Source organism: Neopsephotus bourkii, unplaced genomic scaffold (genome assembly GCF_033783945.1).
Source record: "Neopsephotus bourkii isolate Nb327-2 ecotype Australia unplaced genomic scaffold, CSIRO-AGI_Nbou_v1 NB_1139, whole genome shotgun sequence".
NCBI lineage: Eukaryota > Metazoa > Chordata > Aves > Psittaciformes > Psittacidae > Neopsephotus > Neopsephotus bourkii.
Genome location: NW_026901625.1, coordinates 1201662 through 1223102, shown reverse-complemented (window position 1 = coordinate 1223102; position 21441 = coordinate 1201662). Strand labels below are relative to the sequence as shown.

The window sequence follows — 21441 nt, the reverse complement described above, 5'->3', positions numbered from 1 at the left end:
AGTAAATTACTCAGCTGTGAAAAAGGTATTGCTGCCACACCATCAGACTTAATATTACATGGATTTCATCAAGGAACACGTTTTGTCTTCATTTTGAAGTGCAGCACAACTGCAGCTCGGCACCTGTCCTGCGCACAGACCACAGCCAGACAGAACCATATGGAGCAGAGCAGAGCAGAGCAGAGATACTCACTCCTGCACAGCTCAGCAGCTTGTGACCACTCCAGGTTTTCAAGGCAAGTGCTGGTGGGGGAGCTTTCCGAGGTGTTCTCATAGCCGGGGCGGCAGACGTAGCTCACATTGCTCCCAACGGGAAAGAAGTTAATGCTCTCATCCACCTCGGAGAGGGCAGCAAACCTGAGCCTTGTCGGGGCAGCGCAGCTCCCTGGTGGTCAAGGAAACCTGACCTGAAAGAGCTGCCCTTGGGGAAGCATGCAAAATAAACCTCGGCAGTGCAGAGCTGCTCCTGCTATGGTGCTTTTGGAAAGCTCCTCGTGTTCAGCACAGGTTATGGCTGCTTTCTTACCAGGCTGCTGTTCTGCTGAACACCCTTTGGCAAAACAGGGATGGAGATGTGGTAACAGCGCAGGCAAAGCTGTTAGTAGGAAATAAGGAGTCACAGCCTCTGCAGCCTCTGACACCCAGGGTTTGGGAGGCGCAGGAGCATCGTGGGCTCCAGCCACCATCCAACTGACCCCATCACTGACCAGCTTGGATCCTGCACCCATCAGCATGCAGCAGCCATGGGAAGTGGGTCTGTACCTTGCCAGAGGTGGTGATGCCGTTGCAGAGCAGCCACTGTAAGAGGCAGAAGCGTGAAGCCAAGCAAGAGGCTCTTTGGAGCTGGGTCTCAGAGAAAGGAGGTATTTACGGCCGCAGGGCTCGGGCAGTGTGGACCAGCGTGCGCCGGGCAGGCACTTCACCATGTCTGATCTCCCAGGGATTTTGATGGTGCCTTCGATGCACGTGTATGTCACACTGGATCCAGTAGGGAAACTCATGGTGTGCTTCTCAATGGATGGCCTGGAGTAGGTCATGGAAGGGGGGGGCCCACAGTCACCTGCAGTAGGAGAAAACCACTTTGGATGATGCCTCCATTCCCTGGCCCCTTCCCCAGCCCCACTGAGCATCCCAGCTCCTGGGCTGACCCAGGATTCTTCTGCAGGCAAAGGTGCCAGGCAGGACTGCATCCATGAGAGCATCAAGCAATGGATACCCCCAGGCTTGGGGATGATGGTGGCATCACCCACCCCAGCCCCGAGCAGCAAGGTGGGATCCGGACAGGTCTCATTGATCCTCCCCGTGCATCCTATGCTCCTGTACTCACCATGAGCCACAGGCATGCCCAGGAGCCCCAGCAAGGGCAGGAGCAGCATGGAGTATCCAGATGCCCATGCACCAGCGGGTGCCCTGCAGGTCAGGGTGCCTGGGTGCTTCCCCCATCCTGGTTCTCCAGACTTCATTGCAGTGATTCCTGTGCTCCTCTGTCAAGCACTGTTTAGCTCCAAGGGGCTGTTTCTGCAGCTGGGAGGAGATGCAGCCCAGGAGACCCAGCCAAACCTCTGCAACAGTGGAAACCTTTCCAGAACACCCAGGGAGCTAAACTCTGAGTCAGGGACATAGAGAGCAGCCAAGGGTGGGGGACAACTGTCATCCACAGCTCGGGTTATGCCTCTGGTCCTCCTGCCTCACCATAAGGGATGGGGGGATAACTCAACCCTTTCATTTGACTTGAGGCTGGCTCGAAGCACTAGTTCTTACCAAAACCAAATGCTACCAGAGCAGAAAAGACCCTCACCCAGCCCCAGTCTATGCCCAGGGTAAGTAAATGCCCCTGGTTATTTGCTGGCAGGTGATGCAACCAGGATCTTCCCTAAGCAGCTTTAAGGAAACAAAAAATAGAAGCATTTTCCTTTTTGCTTGCTAATTTGTTTCTTGATTGCCTGACTCATTTATAAGCAGGAATGGGTGGGAGTGAATACATCTGCATACTGACTAACATGCTGAAGTATCCCTGACATCAGTCAAGACTACTGAAACACACTCTTAGATACACGTGGGATGTAACACCCAGTTCTTACTCATGCTGATGGGTTGTGAGCCTTGCACAGGGAGATAAGACTCTTGCTGTTTGCAGCCTCAGGTGAGCTCAGTGAAGAGGGGAGTGAGGTGTCACAGGAGAGGATACAGCCCAGCTCTCCCTGGGGCACAGGGAGCACTGAGGTGGGTCTGAGAGTGCCTCTCACTGCAGAGGATGCTGTGGGGATGATGCACAGGTTGCATTATCAAAGCATCTTTCTATGTAAAGGTGGAAGATGCCATCTCTTCCCTGGGTGTTGTGGTTAGGCTCTAGTAACCTTTAAAGCAGCTCTAATAAAGCATGCATCTGGCAGTGATATCCCACCGTAAACCACTTGGGCAGGAGACGAATTACAGTCTTGATCAGGAGAGCCCTTGGACCATGCTGGAAATCAGCCAGACAGATCACAAGACACCATGGTGACACCTTCAGCTTTATTGCAACCCGCAGGGAAGGAGTTGTTGCTCCATCCCAGGGCCACACAAACTGTAAATCATCATTTATTGAGTAATGAGAGCAAGCTTTGGGTTCTGATTCTCTACACATCAAGTTACAATATCTATTCTCAGCGTTTGCTTGCCAGAAATAAGGATGTTGAACACGACGCCAACAGAGGTACCTGAGCCCAGTGCTGGATCAGAAACCTCTTGCTCTTAAATCCGGGGATTAGAAAGCAGAAGCCTTTAGAGAAGCACTTCTATGTAGTCACGCTGAACTAGATGAATAGAAATCATGCTCTAGATTAACAGGACATGACGTAGTTCAGCACTCACTTCATTGCTATTTCTAGATAGCAGGAGTACGCTGGTGCAATGAGAGGCTGAGCTCAGCCCAGGCAGAGGGTGAGGCGTTTGTGCACAAACACCTTCAAAGAGAACCACTCATCTCAGCTGGAGGTTTACTTCCGTGGACTTCAGTCCCCCTCCTCTTGACTTAGCAGTGACTCAGAGCTCCCTTTACTTTCTTACTACACTTCCTGATATAAAATGTGGCACAGCGCACTTGTTGCATAGCAAAACAGACTTGTCGGGTTTAAGGAAAAGAGCAAAAACCCCTCCGGGCTCCAGCGTCTAGCGCAGCAAAAGCAGCCTCCCATGCACTGCTTATTACTTGTCTGGCTATAGGCATGCAAGCACAAACCATAAAGTCACTGATAATCTTCTTATAGATACCATGGCTAAACAAACCGTGTGTTCACCAAATGAAAGGGGATCTTTACAGCGCATTTTTGGACTCACTTGTTCAGGGTTTCTAGTTCCACATTTAGTTTTTTAACCTCCAGCAGCAGCTTTTGTATTTCCAGCAGAGTTTTCACTTCTGCTATAGGCACACCGCATTCGAAGGCTGCTTTAATGTAATGAACCTCTTGGCATACATCAGCATCACCATCCTTCTTCTGTTGGAAAGCAAAGCAGAACAAACAAAACCCAGGCAAAAAGGATGTAAAACTGCACTGCAGCAGATGGGAGCCACCTGCTCCTCAGCTCGAGGCTGAACTGCCCCACTTGCCTCATTACAGACCCCATTCCTCACTGGTGCCATCAAGCAAAAGCTTTTAAGAAGCTCAAGCAGTTATTTTTCATATTAGATATCAAGCAATAACCATCCAGACCATGGTACTTACACACTTGGGCAATGGTGTCCAGTTGCCATCAGGCAAGCATGTGGCTGTTGAAGACATGTCTGAAAGGTGGTATCCCTGGGAGCATTCAAATGTAACAGTCTCATTTGTTTGGTACCACATTTTCCCATCCAAAGTGCTATTCAGCCTTCCATTGGCCACGTGTGGTTGTGGACACAGAACTGAAAGGGAAACCCACAGCAGAAGGCAGCTCAGCAAGAGGCTCATCGTTATGTAGGTAGAAAAAGACCCCACAAAGTTTGTGATGCCTGAGGCAGACCAAGTGGACTTGAATCTGTGGAGCCATGGAAACCAAATGTTAAAGCCAAGTTACTTCCTCAGGCTCTTCAAAGGAGAAGGGAGATGGTCAGAACACATTGGTTGTTTTCTGTCTCAATTTGGCCATCCCCATGCAAGAGGCTGCAGACACCTCTCAGTACGAATGCGCACTGAAGAGAAAGTCAACAATGACGGTGGCTCCTGACCTGCCTTAGAGCCTCCTTTGTACCTGACCATCCAGAAGAAACCAGCCTGGTAAGCACCAGCTTTGGGAAGTTTGTTTCTTCTGCAGAGGGGAAGGCACTAGGGAAACCCTGAGGATAGACACAGGCACATGATGCTGCACCCCAAGCTCTCTGCACCCTGCTGGTACCCACCGGGCTGGCAGGAGGGCAGAGGAGGGTGCCAGGTGCTGTCAGCCAGGCACCGGCTCTCAGCATCACCACGCAGCACGAAGCCTTCGTCACAGGAGAAGCGCACGACTGCTCCATAGGGAAACGTGAATCTCTGTGGGCTCATCCTGCCCCTCTCGACCACGGGCCTGGGGCACCGGACCACTGCGGGAAGAGAGCAGAACGGGGGGTTTGGATCTGCGCTTCCCCAGGGACAGCAGGGACCCAGGTGAGGTGGGGAGAGCCACAGTTCCTGGTGCTCTCTGCATCAGTTTTATACTCAGAGCCACAGTTCCTGGTGCTCTCTGCATCAGTTTTATACTCAGAGCCACAGTTCCTGGTGCTCTCTGCATCAGTTTTATACTCAGAGCCACAGTTCCTGGTGCTCTCTGCATCAGTTTTATCAAGCCACATTCCTGGTGCTCCTGCCAGTTTTACTCAAGCCACACCTCCACAACAACCACACCCCACAAACCACACCCCCACAAACCAACCACAACCCCCACAACAACCACACCCCCCAAACACACCACAACAACCACACCCCCACAAACAACCACAACCCTCTCTCATATTATACTCAGAGCCACAATTCCTGGTGCTCTCTGCATCAGTTTTATACTCAGAGCCACAGTTCCTGGTGCTCCCTGCATCAGTTTTATACTCAAAGCCACAATTCCTGGTGCTCCCTGCATCAGTTTTATACTCAGAGCCACACCTCCTGACCATCTGATGGCCATCAAAGTAAGACAACCAGTGTCTCCTGTTTCCACATGGATAATCTCCAGTCCAGCGCTGTCAAGCCTGTGATAAAGCCTACAAAGGAAGCAGGATCTCCCAGCAGCCCTGCTCACTTAATCCCATTGAGTGCTAATATTGGCCCCAGGTCCTGGCTTCAGTTTGGTCCCATATGAGAAAAACGACTCACCCCTGCACTCCGGGGCAGGTTTGCTCCATGCCAAGCTCACCCCATCATCAGAGGTGCAGTAGATGGAGTCGTCCCCAATGAGGGACATACCCTCCACACATCTGTACTTCACTTCGGAGCCGTAGAGGAACAGCTCCGTTTTCAAGCTGGTGTGCTGCCCGTTGGTGAGTTTTGGAGGGGGGCCACAGACTGTGGGAGAATAGAGAAAGAGAAGATGAAGATTTCCTTCATTTAGCAGGGAAATAACAGGAGAAGTCAGTTCTCAACGTTTATACTTAGGGTTGCTCTCCTCAAAGTCCTCCTCCCAACAGCACTGGCTCCACCAGTGTTCCCAGACTGGCCCAGGTAGCCACCCCAACCCAGCACAGCACGTGTCCCAGCCTTTCCCTTACCCCTCCTCTTTTCCATGAGGAACGATACTGCTCATAAACAGGGTTAGGGAACTGCGGGTACCATAAACCTCTTGAGCCCCCTCTGAGAAGCAGCTGCAAGTCCCATTCTCAACATACTTAATCCCAGTTTTGACAAAAGATGAAAACACTAAAGCCATTTAATGATGTGACTTGGACCCCTACTCCGAGAAGCAATAGTCGGATGATTTCTTCACTGCTGCCCCTACCCTGGCAGAGATGCAGTTGCTGACCCCCGCTGTTGGTGCTCACCTTTGTCACAGTATGGCACAGGGGGTCTCCAGGTCCCATCAGACCAGCACTGGATCCTCTGGCTGCCCCTCAGCACGTAGCCATGCTCGCACTGAAGTTCCACCTGCTGCCCAAAGGTGTATTCATCTCTCCTAGGACTGATTTCCCTCCCGTGTTGGATATCCGGGCTGGGACACTGCACCTCTGAGGAACACCAGCATCAGAAAGAGTTTCCATGGGTTGAATCAGGAGGGAAGAGCAGGAGACATTCACAGGGAGGTGTTTTCCCATAGCAGTGGGTTGCAGACCTAAAGAACTTGCCAGGCAGACTGCTAATGCTGACAGACATCTCTAACCAGACCTGGCATGCTCAGGGATGGCAATTATGTGATAACAGCCATTCCTCTTGGAAGGCAGAATGATCCAAGCCCTGTAATTAGCTATAAATTGTGCTGAAGGGATGAGACATTACGAGCTGCATCACTGTTTGAACAGCTAAATAATCAGTGGGAGTTGCAGCTCTTTCTTCTCAGCCATGCTACCCATAGAACAGCAAGCCAATCAGCAGTGAGAGCCAAAGATCTGCTCAATAACGCCCTTATGGCACGGCAGCACTAGTGGGTGTTTTCGATATGGTGTTATGACCACATCATTACACTGATGCAAAGGCAATGGTGCACTTACCCTGGCAAAGCTTTGGGACTGCGGTCCATGTGAGATTCTGAAGACAAGTGGCTACTGGAGATACTCCAGGGAGCAAAGTATAGCCGGGTCTGCAGGAGTAGGTCACGGTTGTCCCAACTGAAAACTCACGCTGAGGGTTTCGGTCCGTGTGGTCAATGACAGGAGGGTAGGAACAGTGACCTGGTGCCAGAGTAAGGGACAGCATTGACCCTCAAAGCTGGGGATGAGGCTGAGCCCTGCCTGGGGGCACCCACTCTGTCCCTTGGGCACTGGTGGCACCACAGAAGGAAGCCAAGGGACAGCAGCAGCCATGAGCATCGCTGTGGGGTAGAGTGGCTGAACCGAAAAGCAGAATACACTGATGGCAAATTCACCAAAGGATGTGACTCTGATGAAGGTCTTTATTCTCATACGCTTTTGTATCTCATCGGGTGACCCTGCAGCAGGCACAACAGCCCTGCCGTGTCACCCAGGAGTGATGGAAGAGCAGGGAGGAACCCTGCCACCAAAGGTGGGGCAGCGCAGCTCGCTGTGGTACCACCGTGCAGCCCCTCTCCTGCACACGCTTTCAGTGAGAGACAAGCAGGTGATGGCCCGTGGGACACAAGGTAAGGAGCAAAGGGATCTGAGCGTACCTGGGATGCAGCTGGGCACCCGTGGGTACCATCTGCCGCTGGCCAGGCACCGCACGGTGCTGGTGGCACCCAGGGGCACGTAGCCGGGGTCGCACGTGAGCATGGCTGTGCTGCTCGAGGTGAAGTTCTGTGCAGGTCCCAGCTGTCCATGGGAGATGTCTGGGATGGGGCACTGAGCCTCTGCGGATCACAGAATCACAGCACAGTTTGGGTTGAAGGGATCTTAAAGCTCCTCCAGCTCCAACCCCTGCCATGGGCAGGGACCCCTTCCACTGGAGCAGCTTGCTCCAAGCCCCTGTGTCCAACCTGGCCTTGAGCACTGCCAGGGATGGGGCAGCCACAGCTTCTCTGGGCACCCTGTGCCAGCGCCTCAGCACCCTCACAGGGAAGAGCTCCTGCCTAAGAGCTCATCAGGGTGTTCTTACTAAATACAGCTGCAGCAATCAACTGCCAGTGCACCTTCATCTGGTAAGTAAGAGAAGACAAATCAGTTTAACAGATGCAGTGACTGAGGCTGAAATTAGTGGTTCCTAAGTGTGCTTAAGCAGCCATCACCCACAGGACTTTAAACCTGAGTTTTTATCATTGTACACCATCAAATGCTATTCCTGACAGCACTTGCTCTAACAGCTACAACTCACCTGCGTGCTGGGGTGGGTGACTTCAGAGCCCTGGCAGTCCGCTTCCAGCATCACATCTGCACTGGTCCATGGCAGGACTGCTGATGCTGCCTTTGGTACCAATACCCACAGAAAGAGCACGTCTCTACTCATAAGTGCCTTCCCCAGGCCCCAGCTCAGGTATCAGCACACCACTTACAATGCTCGGGTTTGGAAAATGGACTGAGAAGCATCATGAAGTAGAGACAATAATCTCTAACAATAAACAGGGTATAAAGGTGGTGCTGGCAGGAGGGGGCTCTGCAGGGAGGCACTGGGGTGGGCTGTGCATCCTGGCAAGTGTCTCAAATGGCCTCTTTTTAAGGGAACTGTCAACTTCGAGACAGAAAGAGGGTTATTCCTCTTCCTAGAGACATTAGTCAGCAAACACCCACTTCTCCTGTGGGGAGCATGACAATCTACCAGCTACCTTCTGTGTGTCTGTTGCCTCAGGGCATAAGCATCAACCTGGGTATCAACCTGCTACCACTCAGACTGCCAAATACAACCTTTGCCATTAAAAACTAAGTATTACCCGTCTAACTGACTCTCCCCATCTCAGCACCTCCTTTGCTTTGAGCTCCAGGCTGGAAGGGCATCTCCGACCCTGGGAACTACTTCTCATCTACTGCATGGATGCTCAAGGCAAAGGGTGGTACACTCCCTGCAACACCAGGTCTGAACTCCAGACCAGAAGAGGCTCTGCAGCGGAGAGACCTGGCCCTGCACTGCCCCAAGGACGAGCTCATGGCCTCAAACCAGCCGTACCCAAACACCAGTCCCAGGAAGGTTCGTATCCCAGTTTAAGGCTTTTGAAGAGCATTCAATGTGAGGTGCTGGGTCGAGAGAAGCAGCTAAAGAGGAGAAAAGGGCAATTAGCAGCAACCAGTGACCTCAGATCATCCTTACAAGAACATCAGGCACAGGCAGAGCATGGCAGCGACTTCAGCCAGAGGGATTGCTCCTGCTGAGTTTCACCAGCCCACTCACTGCAGAGCTGATCCAGAAGCAAAGCTGAGCCCCAGAAGCAAAGCAAACAAGAGGAGGAACACTCACTGAGACTCCCAGCCGGCTGCAGCACAACCACCACCACTGCCAGGAGATGCCCCAGCCAGCAGAGGAGCGGCATGGTGAGACCCTTCCCAGCCGAGAGCTGCTGCAGTGCACTGGGGAAGGGGAAGTGGCTGTGGGAAGTTGGGGACAGGCCAGAGGAGCTGACACTGCCACCCCCCAGCCCTTCTGACCTCCCCCAGCCGAGGGCTGCCCCCCCTGAGCTCACCAGCAAGGATGTGCCAACAGAGAGGAGGATGCTGATGCTGCTCTCCCCATCCCTGGCAGTGCTCAAGGCCAGGTTGGACACAGGGGCTTGGAGCAAGCTGCTCCAGTGGAAGGGGTCCCTGCCCTGGCAGGGGTTGGAGCTGGAGGAGCTTTAAGGTCCCTTCCAACCCAAACCATTCCATGATTCCTCCAAGGTGGGGACAGTGGGGATAAAGCTACTTTACAGCTAGAAGAGCTTTGCAGCATTCTGACTTCCTTCTGGTGCTCTAAGGGCAATGCTGCACATTCACTTTGCCTCTTTATCCAGGTGTTAGGCAGGGGTGGGGAAGGCAGCCCTCTCTATGCCTAGTCAAGCAGCGGTTATTGAAGCACCTCTTTCTTTTCCTACAAATAAGACAATTATTAAAAGGCAGAGTCAGCTGTCATTGCAATTGCAGTTTTATTATGATCTCGTGGTGAAGGAGCACTGCTCGGATCACAGGATGCCTGCCCACAGAGTGCTTCCCCTTTACCGGAGGTTGCAGAAAAGATTCAGCCATTTCTTTCTTTATGCTTTGCTTTCCCCCAGCTGCTCTTGGAGCACACACAAAGGTGCAGCAAGCGGCACTGCTGTGGCCTCGGATCCATCTGTCCTGCTTGGGAAGGAAGCCTGGCATTTTTGCTTGGATTCGAGGTGTCCTCCATTGGGCCTGCTTTGAAGGTCATGGCTAATCAGGCAGGTAAGTGCTTGTTCACAGTAATGAACGCAGCATATATGAATGGAGGAGCAATGGGCTCGACTGGGTTGCAGGGGGTTGTGAGGCGAGTGTGAGTTGGTGGCTCTCACCGTGTCCATGTCCCTACAGCATCTGCTTGGCTCCCACAGGGATTTACTTTTCCTTCAGCTCCTTTCTAACTGAGCCCTTGTCAGTATAGCAAATATAGCTAAATGTATAAAGTGATGTAGAAACCTAACAGAGTGATCTCTAACAGAATGAGCCCAAAGTAGGCATTTCCTGACTCCCTGTATGGCCAAAGAGTCAAAGTTCTTTGACTGATTGAGTATTAGCACAAATCACAAAGTCATAAAGAAACCCTCAGTGAGAACGATTGTTCCTCATGCAAAGAGAACAGTTCTTATGATACCGGTGATGACAGTCAGCCATACGCTGTGGTTTTTAGCTCCTTTTCAAGCTTCTGGATCTCCAGGTACAGTTTGTGGACTTCCAGCAGAGTTTTCAGTTCTGCCAGAGGAACTCCACACTGGAAAGCTTCCCTGTTCTGAAGGATCTTCTCACATGTATCACGCTTTTTCTTTAAAAGAACCAAAAGAAAGGCAAGGTGTGAGATGGCTGCAGGGAGCCAGGGCTGAGCATCCCCCTCCTACCACAGCCCCAAACCAGCCACATTCATGAGCTTGGACCAGTGCTAAATGGGGCAAGATGCAGACAAAGCCTGGGCAGATGGGCAGGAGCTTAGGCAAGCTGCTCTAGTGGAAGGTGTCCCTGCCCATGGCACGGGTTGGAACTGGATGAGCTTTAAGGTCCCTCCCAACACAAACCAGTCTGGGATGATACTTACACAGGTGGGTGGTGGTACCCAAGTGCCATTAGCTGAGCAGGTAGTTTCTAAACCTGAGGTTTGAGGGCCACCACGCTTGCAGAAGTAGACCAGAGTTTCATTCACATTATACCACAACTTCAGTGTGTAAATCACAAGGTCCTCCTGTCTCGGGGGCTGAAAACACTGAACTGAAAGGAAAACACATGCCAAAAGAAGAGATGTAGTGGGAGGAGATGGAGGAGAAAACACCCAGCAAATTCCAGCTGCTGCTGGTGATTCAAAGGAGCAGCACCCCTGGTCTGTGCCAGTGGGGCTGGTACCCACCGGGCTGGCAGGAGGGCAGAGGAGGGTGCCAGGTGCTGTCAGCCAGGCACCGGCTCTCAGCATCACCACGCAGCACGAAGCCTTCGTCACAGGAGAAGCGCACGACTGCTCCATAGGGAAACGTGAATCTCTGTGGGCTCATCCTGCCCCTCTCGACCACGGGCCTGGGGCACCGGACCACTGCGGGAAGAGAGCAGAACGGGGGGTTTGGATCTGCGCTTCCCCAGGGACAGCAGGGACCCAGGTGAGGTGGGGAGAGCCACAGTTCCTGGTGCTCTCTGCATCAGTTTTACACTCAGAGCCACAATTCCTGGTGCTCTCTGCATCAGTTTTATACTCAGAGCCACAATTCCTGGTGCTCTCTGCATCAGTTTTATACTCAGAGCCACAATTCCTGGTGCTCTCTGCATCAGTTTTACACTCAGAGCCACAATTCCTGATGCTCTCTGCATCAGTTTTATACTCAGAGCCCCAATTCCTGATGCTCTCTGCATCAGTTTTATACTCAAACACCAGGACTGACCCTCAGCTGCCTGCAGCAGCCCCCAAGGGACCCCACCAGTCCCTGGTGTTACTGTGGTGCCAAGATCTTTGCACAGGAGCCAGAGTTGCTGCACAGTCATTAAGGTGCACTCAGTTTGGAGCTCCTGGACCAGGGCAGGTCCTTGCTTCAGTGTGACCCCATAGAGGAGGAGCATCTCACCCCTGCACTCCGGGGCAGGTCCGCTCCACACCAGGTTCACCCCGTCGTCAGAGGTGCAGTAGATGGTGGCATCCCCGATGAGGGACAGACCCTCTGCGCAGCTGTACGTCACCTCAGTGCCATAGGAGAACTGCTCCTGTCCCAAGCCAGAGTGCCGCCCGTTGGAGATTTGCGGAGGGGGGCCACAGACTGCGGGATAAAGGGAATGGATAAGAAAAGGAGCACACAACCAACCATTACACTCAGGTGAGAGCCAAAATCGCTTCTGGGAAATCAGTGCAAGAGTTAACGTTGTGCTTGGAGTGTGGCAAATCCACCTGCGTCACATCACCCCCAGCAAGAGGACACCTCAATGCTTTCAGCCCATGATCATTGCTCCCCAGAAGCAGATGCAGCAGCAGGTCACCTACAGGTGCTGTTTCTCAGTATTGATGCACAAGATTGCTTGTCTGCACTGCATTACACGTACCTTTATCACAAAAGGGTAACGGGGGAGCCCAGGTTGCATCAGCCTGGCACTCGGTCATGTCCTGGCCCCTGAGGACATAGCCATTATCACACTGTAACCTCAGCCGCGTCCCAACTGTGTAGTCCTTTTTGTTTTGATAAACCTCTTTTCCGTGGGCAGTATCTGGCCTCGGGCAGCGAGGTTCTAGAAACAACAGAAAATAAAGGATGTCATCAACCTCTTTCCTGCTGGCAAGGTTTCAGGCTCAGGATGCTCCCAGCAGCTCGCTGATGCTGCTCTGGTGCGCCATCACTAGGGGAAGAGTCTCAGCAGTGGCAGTTACTTATGCTGCTGCTTTTTCTTCTGAGGGGAAAATGCAAAGGGAACATCCTCTGCTCTCAAGCCTCGTGTCAGCTAACCAGCCAGCTGCTGTCCAGAACACAAACCACATCCCCTTCCAGCTGGATAAATGTCTCCTGGGCTTCTTGGGAACCTCCTAAGCATCTAAACATTACCAAACCCCAGCCCTTTGCATCCCAAATCCCCAGACTTTGCCAACCCCCCATGCTTTCTCCATTGCAATCCCCAGGCAACATAATGATCCATGTGGATCTTTTGCTGCTGACTTCTTCCTAGCTAACACAGGAGAACTGGATCTGGGGATACCTGGCAGTGGAGCAAAATCCACTACCATCACCTAAGGCTGCATGTGGGTATCAGCAGACAACTACAGCTGTACAGAGTGACCCAGACCTGTGCAGTCAGAAATAAGCAGTCGACAAGTCAATGTGTTCCATCAGCTTTTGCCTACCTGGAAAGCACTCTGGCACTGCTGGATTCCACGTCCCATCACTTGTACACCGAAGCATAACGTTACGGCTGTGACCTTTGAAAGCATAGCCATCGTTGCACGTAACTTCCAGTAGGTCTCCATACACATAACCCTCTTGACCTTCCTGTACACCTAAGGGCTTTCCATTGCTGATGACTGGATCTGGGCAACGGATTCCTGAGGAATGCCAAACATCAAGGGTGAAACCGTGGCAAAGCCATCTGGCTGACAGCACATTCAGAAGGATGAGCCTTTTGTAAGACAAAGGCACATCACAACACTACATCTGCCCCGACAGCATCCCCGAGCAATCCTGGGGTGTTTGTAAGGGAGTCTAGCGGATGAAACACACCTCAATGACCTTTTCCCACAGGTTCCAGGGACTAGAAAGCATAGCTGGTAAATAAAGCAAAGAAACCTGTTGCTGGGGACTAAATCAAAGGAGTTGAAGAGTCACAGCACAGGCCATGCTGGACACCCAGAGCATCTCCCTCTTCCCCTCACCCTGTGCTTTGCACAACAGCAGAGCACAGACAGTTTGTACATTCAGCATCACACACAACACAAGGGCAAGTAAACCAAAGGAGCATCCACTTACTTTCACAGGGATAGGGGATTTTAGTCCATGTAAAATCTGGCAGACACCTAATGTGCCATGTGTCTTCCCCAGGGCTGAACTGGTGGCCCTCCCAGCACTCATAGGTAATGACAGTGCCCACAGGAAACAGGTTGCCAGCAAGTTTAGCTTTAGCAGCATTGTGCACATCTGGAGGGTCACCACAGCTACCTAGGAATGAAATAGCAATTTAGGGATGTCGTCAGGGATAAATCAGTGAGGTCTGTGATGGTATGTAACATACGAGAGAATTTGGGTAAAGGTATGGGCTCACATTATTCCTTCTGAGATGCACTTAATCCCTTTGGAGAGGGGCTTGGGACAAGGGATGTAGGGACAGGCCAAGGGGAATGGCTTGAACATGCCCGAGGGGAGACTGAGCTGAGCTCTTAGGCAGAAGCTCTTCCCTGTGAGGGTGCTGAGGCGCTGGCACAGGGTGCCCAGAGAAGCTGTGGCTGCCCCATCCCTGGCAGTGCTCAAGGCCAGGTTGGACACAGGGGCTTGGAGCAAGCTGCTCCAGTGGAAGGGGTCCCTGCCTGTGGCAGGGGTTGGAGCTGGAGGAGCTTTAAGGTCCTGTTTATGTTTTAAACCATTGCCCCTTCTCCTATCGCTACAGCCCCTGATGAAGAGGATGTCACTGAAGGGAAGGCGCTGGATGAGGAGGAGCAGGGCTCGGTCCCCCACACTTACTGAGCAGACAGCGTGGCGGCAGCGGGTCCCAGAGCCCATTCTCACTGCAGGTGGATGCGTCGCTGCCGTTCAGGCTGTAGCGGAAGTTGCAGTCGAACACAACAGTGTCCCCATACGTGTACTCAGCCCGGTACCCGCTCAGCAGCTGCCCGTTCTCCACGCTTGGCTGCTCACAGCTCACCACTGCATCGGGGGAAAGCCACCACACAGCAGTTATGCTCCAGAGGGGAGATGAAGGGGTTAAAAGCATTCTCATAGCATAAGGTGGGTTCACCAAAAAGGCTGAAAATGGCCATGAGAAGGCAGGTGGATGTAGCAGAGCAGGTTTCTGCATTGTTTTACACAGGCCAGTGGGTGAGATGTATTGGGTGGTCTTCAAAGGCTAATAACAAATCCCATTCCCACATCCCTGCTGACTCGCTGGCCATGAGCTCTTGGTCCCTGCAATGGGACACCCTCATTGCTGCTGCTGCCACCAAACTCAGAGGGTCTTACCTGTAAGAGATGATTCCATAAAACAGAGGGACAGCTCCAAGGAAGAAAACAGCTCTATTAGGCAGGGCAAGAGACAGTGGGAAGTGGCTATGGATGCCTGCAGTGCCCCAGTGTGTTTGCAAGCATACACTCCCCTCACCTTTGCACTTTGGGGCTGGCTTGCTCCACACACCATTGACGTTATCTGTGGTTGTACAGAAAATGGAGGCATCTCCCACCAGTGAGAAAGGTTTCTCTCCCCTTTTGACAGTATTGCATGTGTAAGTGACGGATGCTCCATACTCAAAGAGCTCTTTGCCTGCTCCGCTGTGCTCTCCGTTAGCTATTTCTGGAGGGGGTGAACACGGGATTGCTGGGGAATGGAAAGGGGAATGGTAGAGAGAGGGAAGAAGAAAAGAGAACAATGTTTGTTTAGAACCAAAGGGCTGGTAAGAAAAAAGCTGAAACATGAAGCACCAAAAAGGCCAGAAATTCAGAAGTCTCAAGGAGCAGCCCGGCAGCCCATGGAGCTCTGCCCAGGGCATGGGGTGGTTTTGGGGTACACCCGTCCTATGCGCAGCTCCCTCACAGGCAATGAATGAATAATTATACAGGAAGAAGAATGCAAAGAAAAAACATTTCCAGACTTCACCATGCTTGGAACTGCTGAAACCCTCAGCAGAGCAACGTAACTGCGCCTTTATCCATCGCCCATGACATCTGTGCAGTTCAGGAGCTCCACTTACCCTCACAGATGGGAATATCTCTGTCCCACGTAACAACCCCATTTTTAACCACGCACCAAATTTGAGGACTTCCAACCAGTCTGTACCTGTGTGAAACGGGAGAGGGAATTACCCGCCAAAGTCAGGTTTTGATGTATTACCGCCATCTTATTGGTTTGGCTTCCTATCATAATTACAACTGATCAGGAATGGTTTAGAAAGGGCAGGAAGCTGAATCTGAGTTAAGGGAGAACTGCCTCGAAGCAGGAGATTAAGAAAACTCAGTCTTAAAGCTTCCAAAGGAAAGCTTAAAAGATACTTCACACAGTCTGCAATTCCCTGCACTCATAAGGCTTCTGACAGCACAGGCTTTAATCCAGGGGGAAAATCACTGTAGAAGAAGAGGACCTGTGGCTGGAGTGCTCCTGCTTACCCAGTGTTGCAGGTGAAGTTCACTGCTGAACCAAAACTGAACTTCTCTGACAGGACCAGTCTGCCATTGGCTGGCTCTCCAGGGTAGATGCACGGCTTTGCTGGGGGACGAGAGGATGGAGTTTGTTCCTACCTCAGTTTTTGGAAGAATCAGGAAAGTGCAGCAGGAAAGCAGAAGCCTCCTTCAGTACTGATGGACCAGAAACCGCCAGATTTCCCCTCCAACCCTAAATCACTCCATGAATTGTGATGCTGTTAAAGAGTTGCATCACGACCTGCAGCCAGCCTCTGCAGCTAAAGAGGGGCTTTGCAGTGACCTCGGCAAGTGTGACAGTGTTTCCTCACAGCTAAAGGATTCTCCTGCTACAGGCCTGAAATACTTCTTACAAAGTGCCTGAGCAGAGCAGCCTTTGGGTCAGCAATCAAACAGAGCCAGCATCACAGCAGAGTTCAGCTCTTGCCACCATTGCCAGTACAGTGCAACAACCGGTGATTCACTTCCCACCATCCCATGAGGTCAGCTTGGGCCCTGCTCCAGCAAAATGAGCTGATGGCATCAATGAAGAAAAGACTAAACCAAAAGTCAACCCAACATATACTCACGTATACAGATCTCCTCCGGTCCATACCACTTGTCACCCCATCCACAAGTAAGGAAGTCTCTGACATTAACATTTCTCATGTAACCCGGACGACAGACGTATTGCACCACCGAATTAGAGGCAAATGTGGTAATGCCTTTGTATCGCTCTTTGAGCTCTGCAGATGGGAATCGTGGTGGAGCATTGCAGGCACCTACCAAGAGAAACTCCATCAGAAAGATGCTGGGAGGAAAAGCAGCACGAGTTTAGGGCCGATTTACTCTGAAAGCCCAGGTGAGGACACTTGGGTGGCCTTAAAACTCCTTAAAGCTAGAACCAAAGAGGAGCAGCAGTGTGTGACTGGGGATGGCTGAGGCCATGGACGGGGAGGAGCATCACCGCACAGCATCCTGTTTGCTCCTCATACCTCATCCAGCACTTTCAAAGGCTGGTCACAAAGCCCAGATAAACCCTTTCCTCTCCCCAGTTTGTATAAATCAGTGCACCTCTTTCAGCTGGAACAATTTCATGTCTGTTTTACACAGAAGGGCAAAAAAGGCAGAGGAAGGGGGATCCTGATCACAAAAAGATTTACAGTGTTCTCAAAGGGCAAAGGCAACAAGGAAGGGAGAAGGAACCCCAGGAGAAGGATTTCCTTCGAGGGATGTTGGTTTATCCTGTTGGAGTCATTCACTTACTATCAACAGCCACAACAAGAGCGGTGGTGAGGAATAACCCCAGGACAGCGGCGCGATCCCTCTGCCTCCCCAGCTCCAAAGCTGGCATCTTTCTTTATTCTTGTCTGGAGATCCCACAGGAGTTACCACATTCCTTATTCTAGGCCTGTGAAATAGCAGGGGGGTGTTTACACTCAGGATAACCATAGCTTACACAGACAGCTATCATTTCTCCATCCATTTCCCAGCAGCTGTAGCTGGGAGCCAGGAGCTATCGGAATCCTTTGCTGGCAAATGCGACCGAGACCCAGGCCAGAGGAGCTGTGTCCAGCAGATCTGACCCAAAGACATGAGAACAGAATGCAATCAGGACAACTGACTGTAACTCTTAAACAGTTCCCATAGGCTTTATTCCCTTGTCTCATTTGTGTTTTTGAGAAAGCAGCTTAGCAGGGTCAACTCAAAACCACTCCATTGCCAACACAGCCTTCTTCCCAGCCAAGCAGCCAAATGAATATCTGCTGGGCCATGAGTTTATCTATGTCTTCTGGGAAAAGGCCCCTGAAACTTAGGGGTAGAACATTTATTTTCAGTAATACGTCTCTTGGAAGCAAATTCACAGTGGGATGAAATCCTGCTGGAGTCCTCAGTACATCCCCTAACAGTAAATTAAACACAGAGAGAGAAGGATCTAACCAAGAAGCTAAATCAGTTTTGTGCAAACAACATTAACTAGAGCAAAGCCATGCAACAGACAAGTCCGTCAGGAGACCAAAGTGCTTCACAGAACAGAGTTTATGGGCTATTTGGAGTAACCTGGTACCCCTGGAGATCAGCAAGATTCCCCTCTGTTATCCAGGATGAGCCTCAACCCTCCCAACACCATGTATGCCCCAAGCACATAGTCTTTCCTGATGCTTTCTGCACTAAGCTTAACACCACTCTTGGCTGTTTCATTCCTTTGGCTTTCCTTCAATCCTTGTTACACCTCCTGGTTTCATTTGATTTCATTTACTGATCCTTCTGCCCCCTACTTTGACGAGAAGGCTGCAATCCAGTTCAAGAGCAACATCACTTAAAGCTGCATGCCTTGAAGTTGTCTTACCTGGAGATTTGGTGACAGGAGATGGAGAGACCCAGCGTGTTGAGCTCGTGCAAGGCAAAGTGATGACTGCTCTTGCCCAGTCCCCCTGTCACTGCAGGGCTAGAGGAGGAGTTATGATAAGCCTACATGCTCCACACAGACAAGTTTGAGTTCTGCGAGACCAGACTTGTGCCATTGACCCATAAATCATTAACTCCTCCTCTGGGCAAGAAGGAAGTCGTTTGTTCAACCCACAAAGCAAAACAGTAGAAAACTGAATGCAGCCCAGGCAGATGTTGAAATTGTTTGTTTTCTGTGCGGAGCTGCCAGCTCCTCGTTGGAAAGATCCCTGCTGAGCAGGACGCTGCCCATTCCATTGTGCAGCAACGGCACACGGCCAGTGCTGGTCCCCAAGTGATGCCCAGGGACCTCCTCAAGAGACTGCGTCACCTTGGGACAATGTCAACCATGAGCTGATCCCTCCTGACCTCAAAAGCCTGTGGCCAGTGCTCAACATAGAGTCTCCTCAACCAACTCCACCTACCTCCATTAATGCAGCTGAAGCTCAGCAGCACATCTGGTCTCAGGCAGCATCAACTCGGCACTCAACATCCATGTCCACAATGGGAACGCAGTTGCCCTTTGTCTCACTGAAAGCCCTTCCCAAATCCAGCTGTCCCCAGTGGGTCATTTTCCACTTACAAGAGCTTTGGAAGGAACTGAACCCTTTGCTCCTTTTGCACTTCAGCTTCATCCATGCTTGAAGCACCACCAAGAACCTGGCGATGGACTTTTGACCCCAGGATGTGCTTCTCATGTTAGTTTGTCCTGCCAAACTGAGGCCTTTTTTGCCAGAAAAATGTACCCCATCATCCCTGCATTGAGAGGGATACATCCCCTTCCTGGAGCTCACCTCAGCTCAGGCCAGAAATGCAGTGAAACACATAAGAGTTTTTACTCTATAAAGCACAGCAAAAGGCTCCCTGCCCTCACTCCACAAGCAGGGGCTTGCTCACAACAGGCCCCCTGGTACTCCCGAGCAGGCACTTGACCTCCACTAGATATTGACAAGAATCCAGTTAATCACAAACACAAACAGGCTTTCAGGATTTGGTTTCTCCGTATGGGTCAGAACAAGCCAATTCGTGTGCTGGAAAAGCAGCAGCTTCCCAGCAGGCACTCAGGAGGTTGGTTTGTACCTGCCCAGGGAGCAGCAGCCAAGGTACAGCCGTCTCCTGCTCTGACAGCCACTAAACACTCCTAAGACCTCCTCAATCCACAGCTTGCAATGGATAAGCAGGATAAAAGGGGTTTTCTTTGACCACATCCAAGGTGACATCTCTTCAGGCTGCAGCTGGCGAGTCCCTTTGGTTTCCAGTGTCACCAGTTGCTCCTTTGTTTTTCATCTAGAAAGAGTTCAAGGCCAGGTTGGACACAGGGGCTTAGAGCAAGCTGCTCCAGTGGAAGGTGAACCTGCCCATGGCAGGGGTTGGAGCTGGATGGGCTTTAAGGTCTCTTCCAACCCAAACTATTCCATGATTCTATGAAAGCCAGCCCACAATAGGGCAAATAATAATGGAAAATAACAGAGAGAACTAGATCTGTATTCTTTTAAAATCTCTTTATTGTAAATAAATGCTGACGGGATATTTGTGCTCAGGTGCACAGAGCTCACAACAAACAGCACAGGTTTATATACATTGCATTCCTTTCAAACCTAAAAAAATCACATTAGGAAGCAGTAGTGCAGCCAAATTGCAAGCAGACATGTAACATCAATCTTACCAAACACAGAGATGCATTTGCAGACAGTGTTCAGGGACAGAGCAGCAGCAGGAGAGGCAGAGGTGGCACCAGCAGCACCCTCTGAAGGAGGACAGGGTGAGGGTTTGGGATGTACCCATGAGCTGGTGGTTCCTAGAAGCACTGGCAGCAATGCTGCTGCTCCCAAGGCTTCCCCATCACCCGCAGCAACAGGATGACTTACAGTGGTGACAGCTCTAATGGTGCAGCCAGTGTATGCAAACTCCAGCTACCTGGGCTGGTTTGAAGCCTTTTTCCTTGCCTGATTTCCCCGTCACTGGTGGCAGAGATGGAACAGATTTTGCCTGAGATCACTGCTCTCTAAAAGAGCTCATAATGCTGATGGAGCAGCCATTGGGCCCCTGGACCACAGCTCAGGGTGGCTGCCACCATCACCTCTGCTGCTAGAAACAGAGAGACAGAAGATGAGGGAGATGGAGAAAACTCCCAAGTCACGAAGCAATGCTCCTGAAGGAACCAAGCCCCCTTCCACACCTCCACCTGCCCAGCCCAACACACCAGTACCAGTAGAACCGAGAGCACAAGCAGCTGCTGAGCCTCAGGTCAGCCCATTGTGCAATCGCTGTTTATCCCTGGGTGTTTGCACTCACGGTGCCAAGGAAATCAGGTGATTTCAAGGAAGAACCTGGCACAGGGACCTGTATGGGGCTGGGGAGATGTGTGCGGTCACTAGCATCGTCCCAGCCCCACTGCCCCCAAAGGCTCAGGGAGTTGTCAGGTACGACTCACCCACATGGCAGCAATGATGATCATGAGCCTGCTGCTGCGCTGCTCTGGACATGCGTATTTAGGCCTTTTGAAAGTTAAAATGCAGGAGGAAAAGGCTATTATTAGGCTTTGATTAAAGCAACAAGGCACAAACAGTGCCATCTGCAGAGGTGGCTGAGAGGCTCCATCCCATGACCCAGCAGCCTACAACCAAAGCAAGGACCCACAACAGCAATAAGGTACCCACAGTCAGTGATAAGGACCCAGAGACCTGATTTTTAGCAGTGATTAATAAAAGTATTAATTACAACCAACATCATAGCAGCTGCCTTCATGAATCCTGGCAGGTAAAAAAAACCTGTATTTTGTCTCCTTATAGACATTAACTACTCAAATGACACAAAGAGAATTAACTCCTTCACAAGTTATTACTGCATATTGTGCATAAACATCCTACAGTACATTGCTACTGCTTTTGACTCACAGAGCAGGAGATGGATGGACAGGAGCAGCCAGCCCAATGTGGTTTGTGCGTTTAGAGCATCACTGGAGTGTGACAGCGAGTACCACCATGTAATAGGCTG

General features: G+C 51.3%; 2 protein-coding genes across 2 annotated transcripts in view; both read right to left on the bottom strand.

The window, feature by feature from the left end:
* The window catches only part of LOC133217347 (complement receptor type 1-like), a 43098-nt gene extending 24562 nt beyond the window's left edge, over positions 1 to 18536 (bottom strand). Inside the window, exons 1-24 of the mRNA XM_061362745.1 lie at positions 18347 to 18536; positions 17263 to 17407; positions 16587 to 16778; positions 15985 to 16084; positions 15573 to 15658; positions 14987 to 15199; positions 14353 to 14535; positions 13645 to 13833; positions 13026 to 13223; positions 12236 to 12418; positions 11767 to 11955; positions 11064 to 11243; positions 10758 to 10927; positions 10345 to 10490; positions 8976 to 9250; positions 7261 to 7440; positions 6626 to 6805; positions 5963 to 6145; positions 5301 to 5489; positions 4358 to 4537; positions 3705 to 3883; positions 3319 to 3476; positions 872 to 1023; positions 194 to 385 (exon numbers count right to left, since the gene is read on the bottom strand). Coding sequence (XP_061218729.1) covers positions 194 to 385; positions 872 to 1023; positions 3319 to 3476; positions 3705 to 3883; positions 4358 to 4537; positions 5301 to 5489; positions 5963 to 6145; positions 6626 to 6805; positions 7261 to 7440; positions 8976 to 9250; positions 10345 to 10490; positions 10758 to 10927; positions 11064 to 11243; positions 11767 to 11955; positions 12236 to 12418; positions 13026 to 13223; positions 13645 to 13833; positions 14353 to 14535; positions 14987 to 15199; positions 15573 to 15658; positions 15985 to 16084; positions 16587 to 16778; positions 17263 to 17350 — 3985 coding nt within the window. The 5' untranslated portion in view covers positions 17351 to 17407; positions 18347 to 18536. The remainder of the gene's footprint in view (positions 1 to 193; positions 386 to 871; positions 1024 to 3318; positions 3477 to 3704; positions 3884 to 4357; positions 4538 to 5300; positions 5490 to 5962; positions 6146 to 6625; positions 6806 to 7260; positions 7441 to 8975; positions 9251 to 10344; positions 10491 to 10757; positions 10928 to 11063; positions 11244 to 11766; positions 11956 to 12235; positions 12419 to 13025; positions 13224 to 13644; positions 13834 to 14352; positions 14536 to 14986; positions 15200 to 15572; positions 15659 to 15984; positions 16085 to 16586; positions 16779 to 17262; positions 17408 to 18346) is intronic.
* LOC133217423 (uncharacterized) lies at positions 379 to 1391 on the bottom strand. The gene is made up of 2 exons (XM_061362892.1): positions 1328 to 1391; positions 379 to 1060 (listed from the first exon to the last, which is right to left on the bottom strand). The coding sequence occupies exons 1-2, from the start codon at positions 1374 to 1376 to the stop codon at positions 393 to 395; spliced, it is 717 nt and encodes a 238-aa protein (XP_061218876.1). The 5' UTR covers positions 1377 to 1391; the 3' UTR covers positions 379 to 392.
* Positions 18537 to 21441: the final 2905 nt, after the last annotated feature.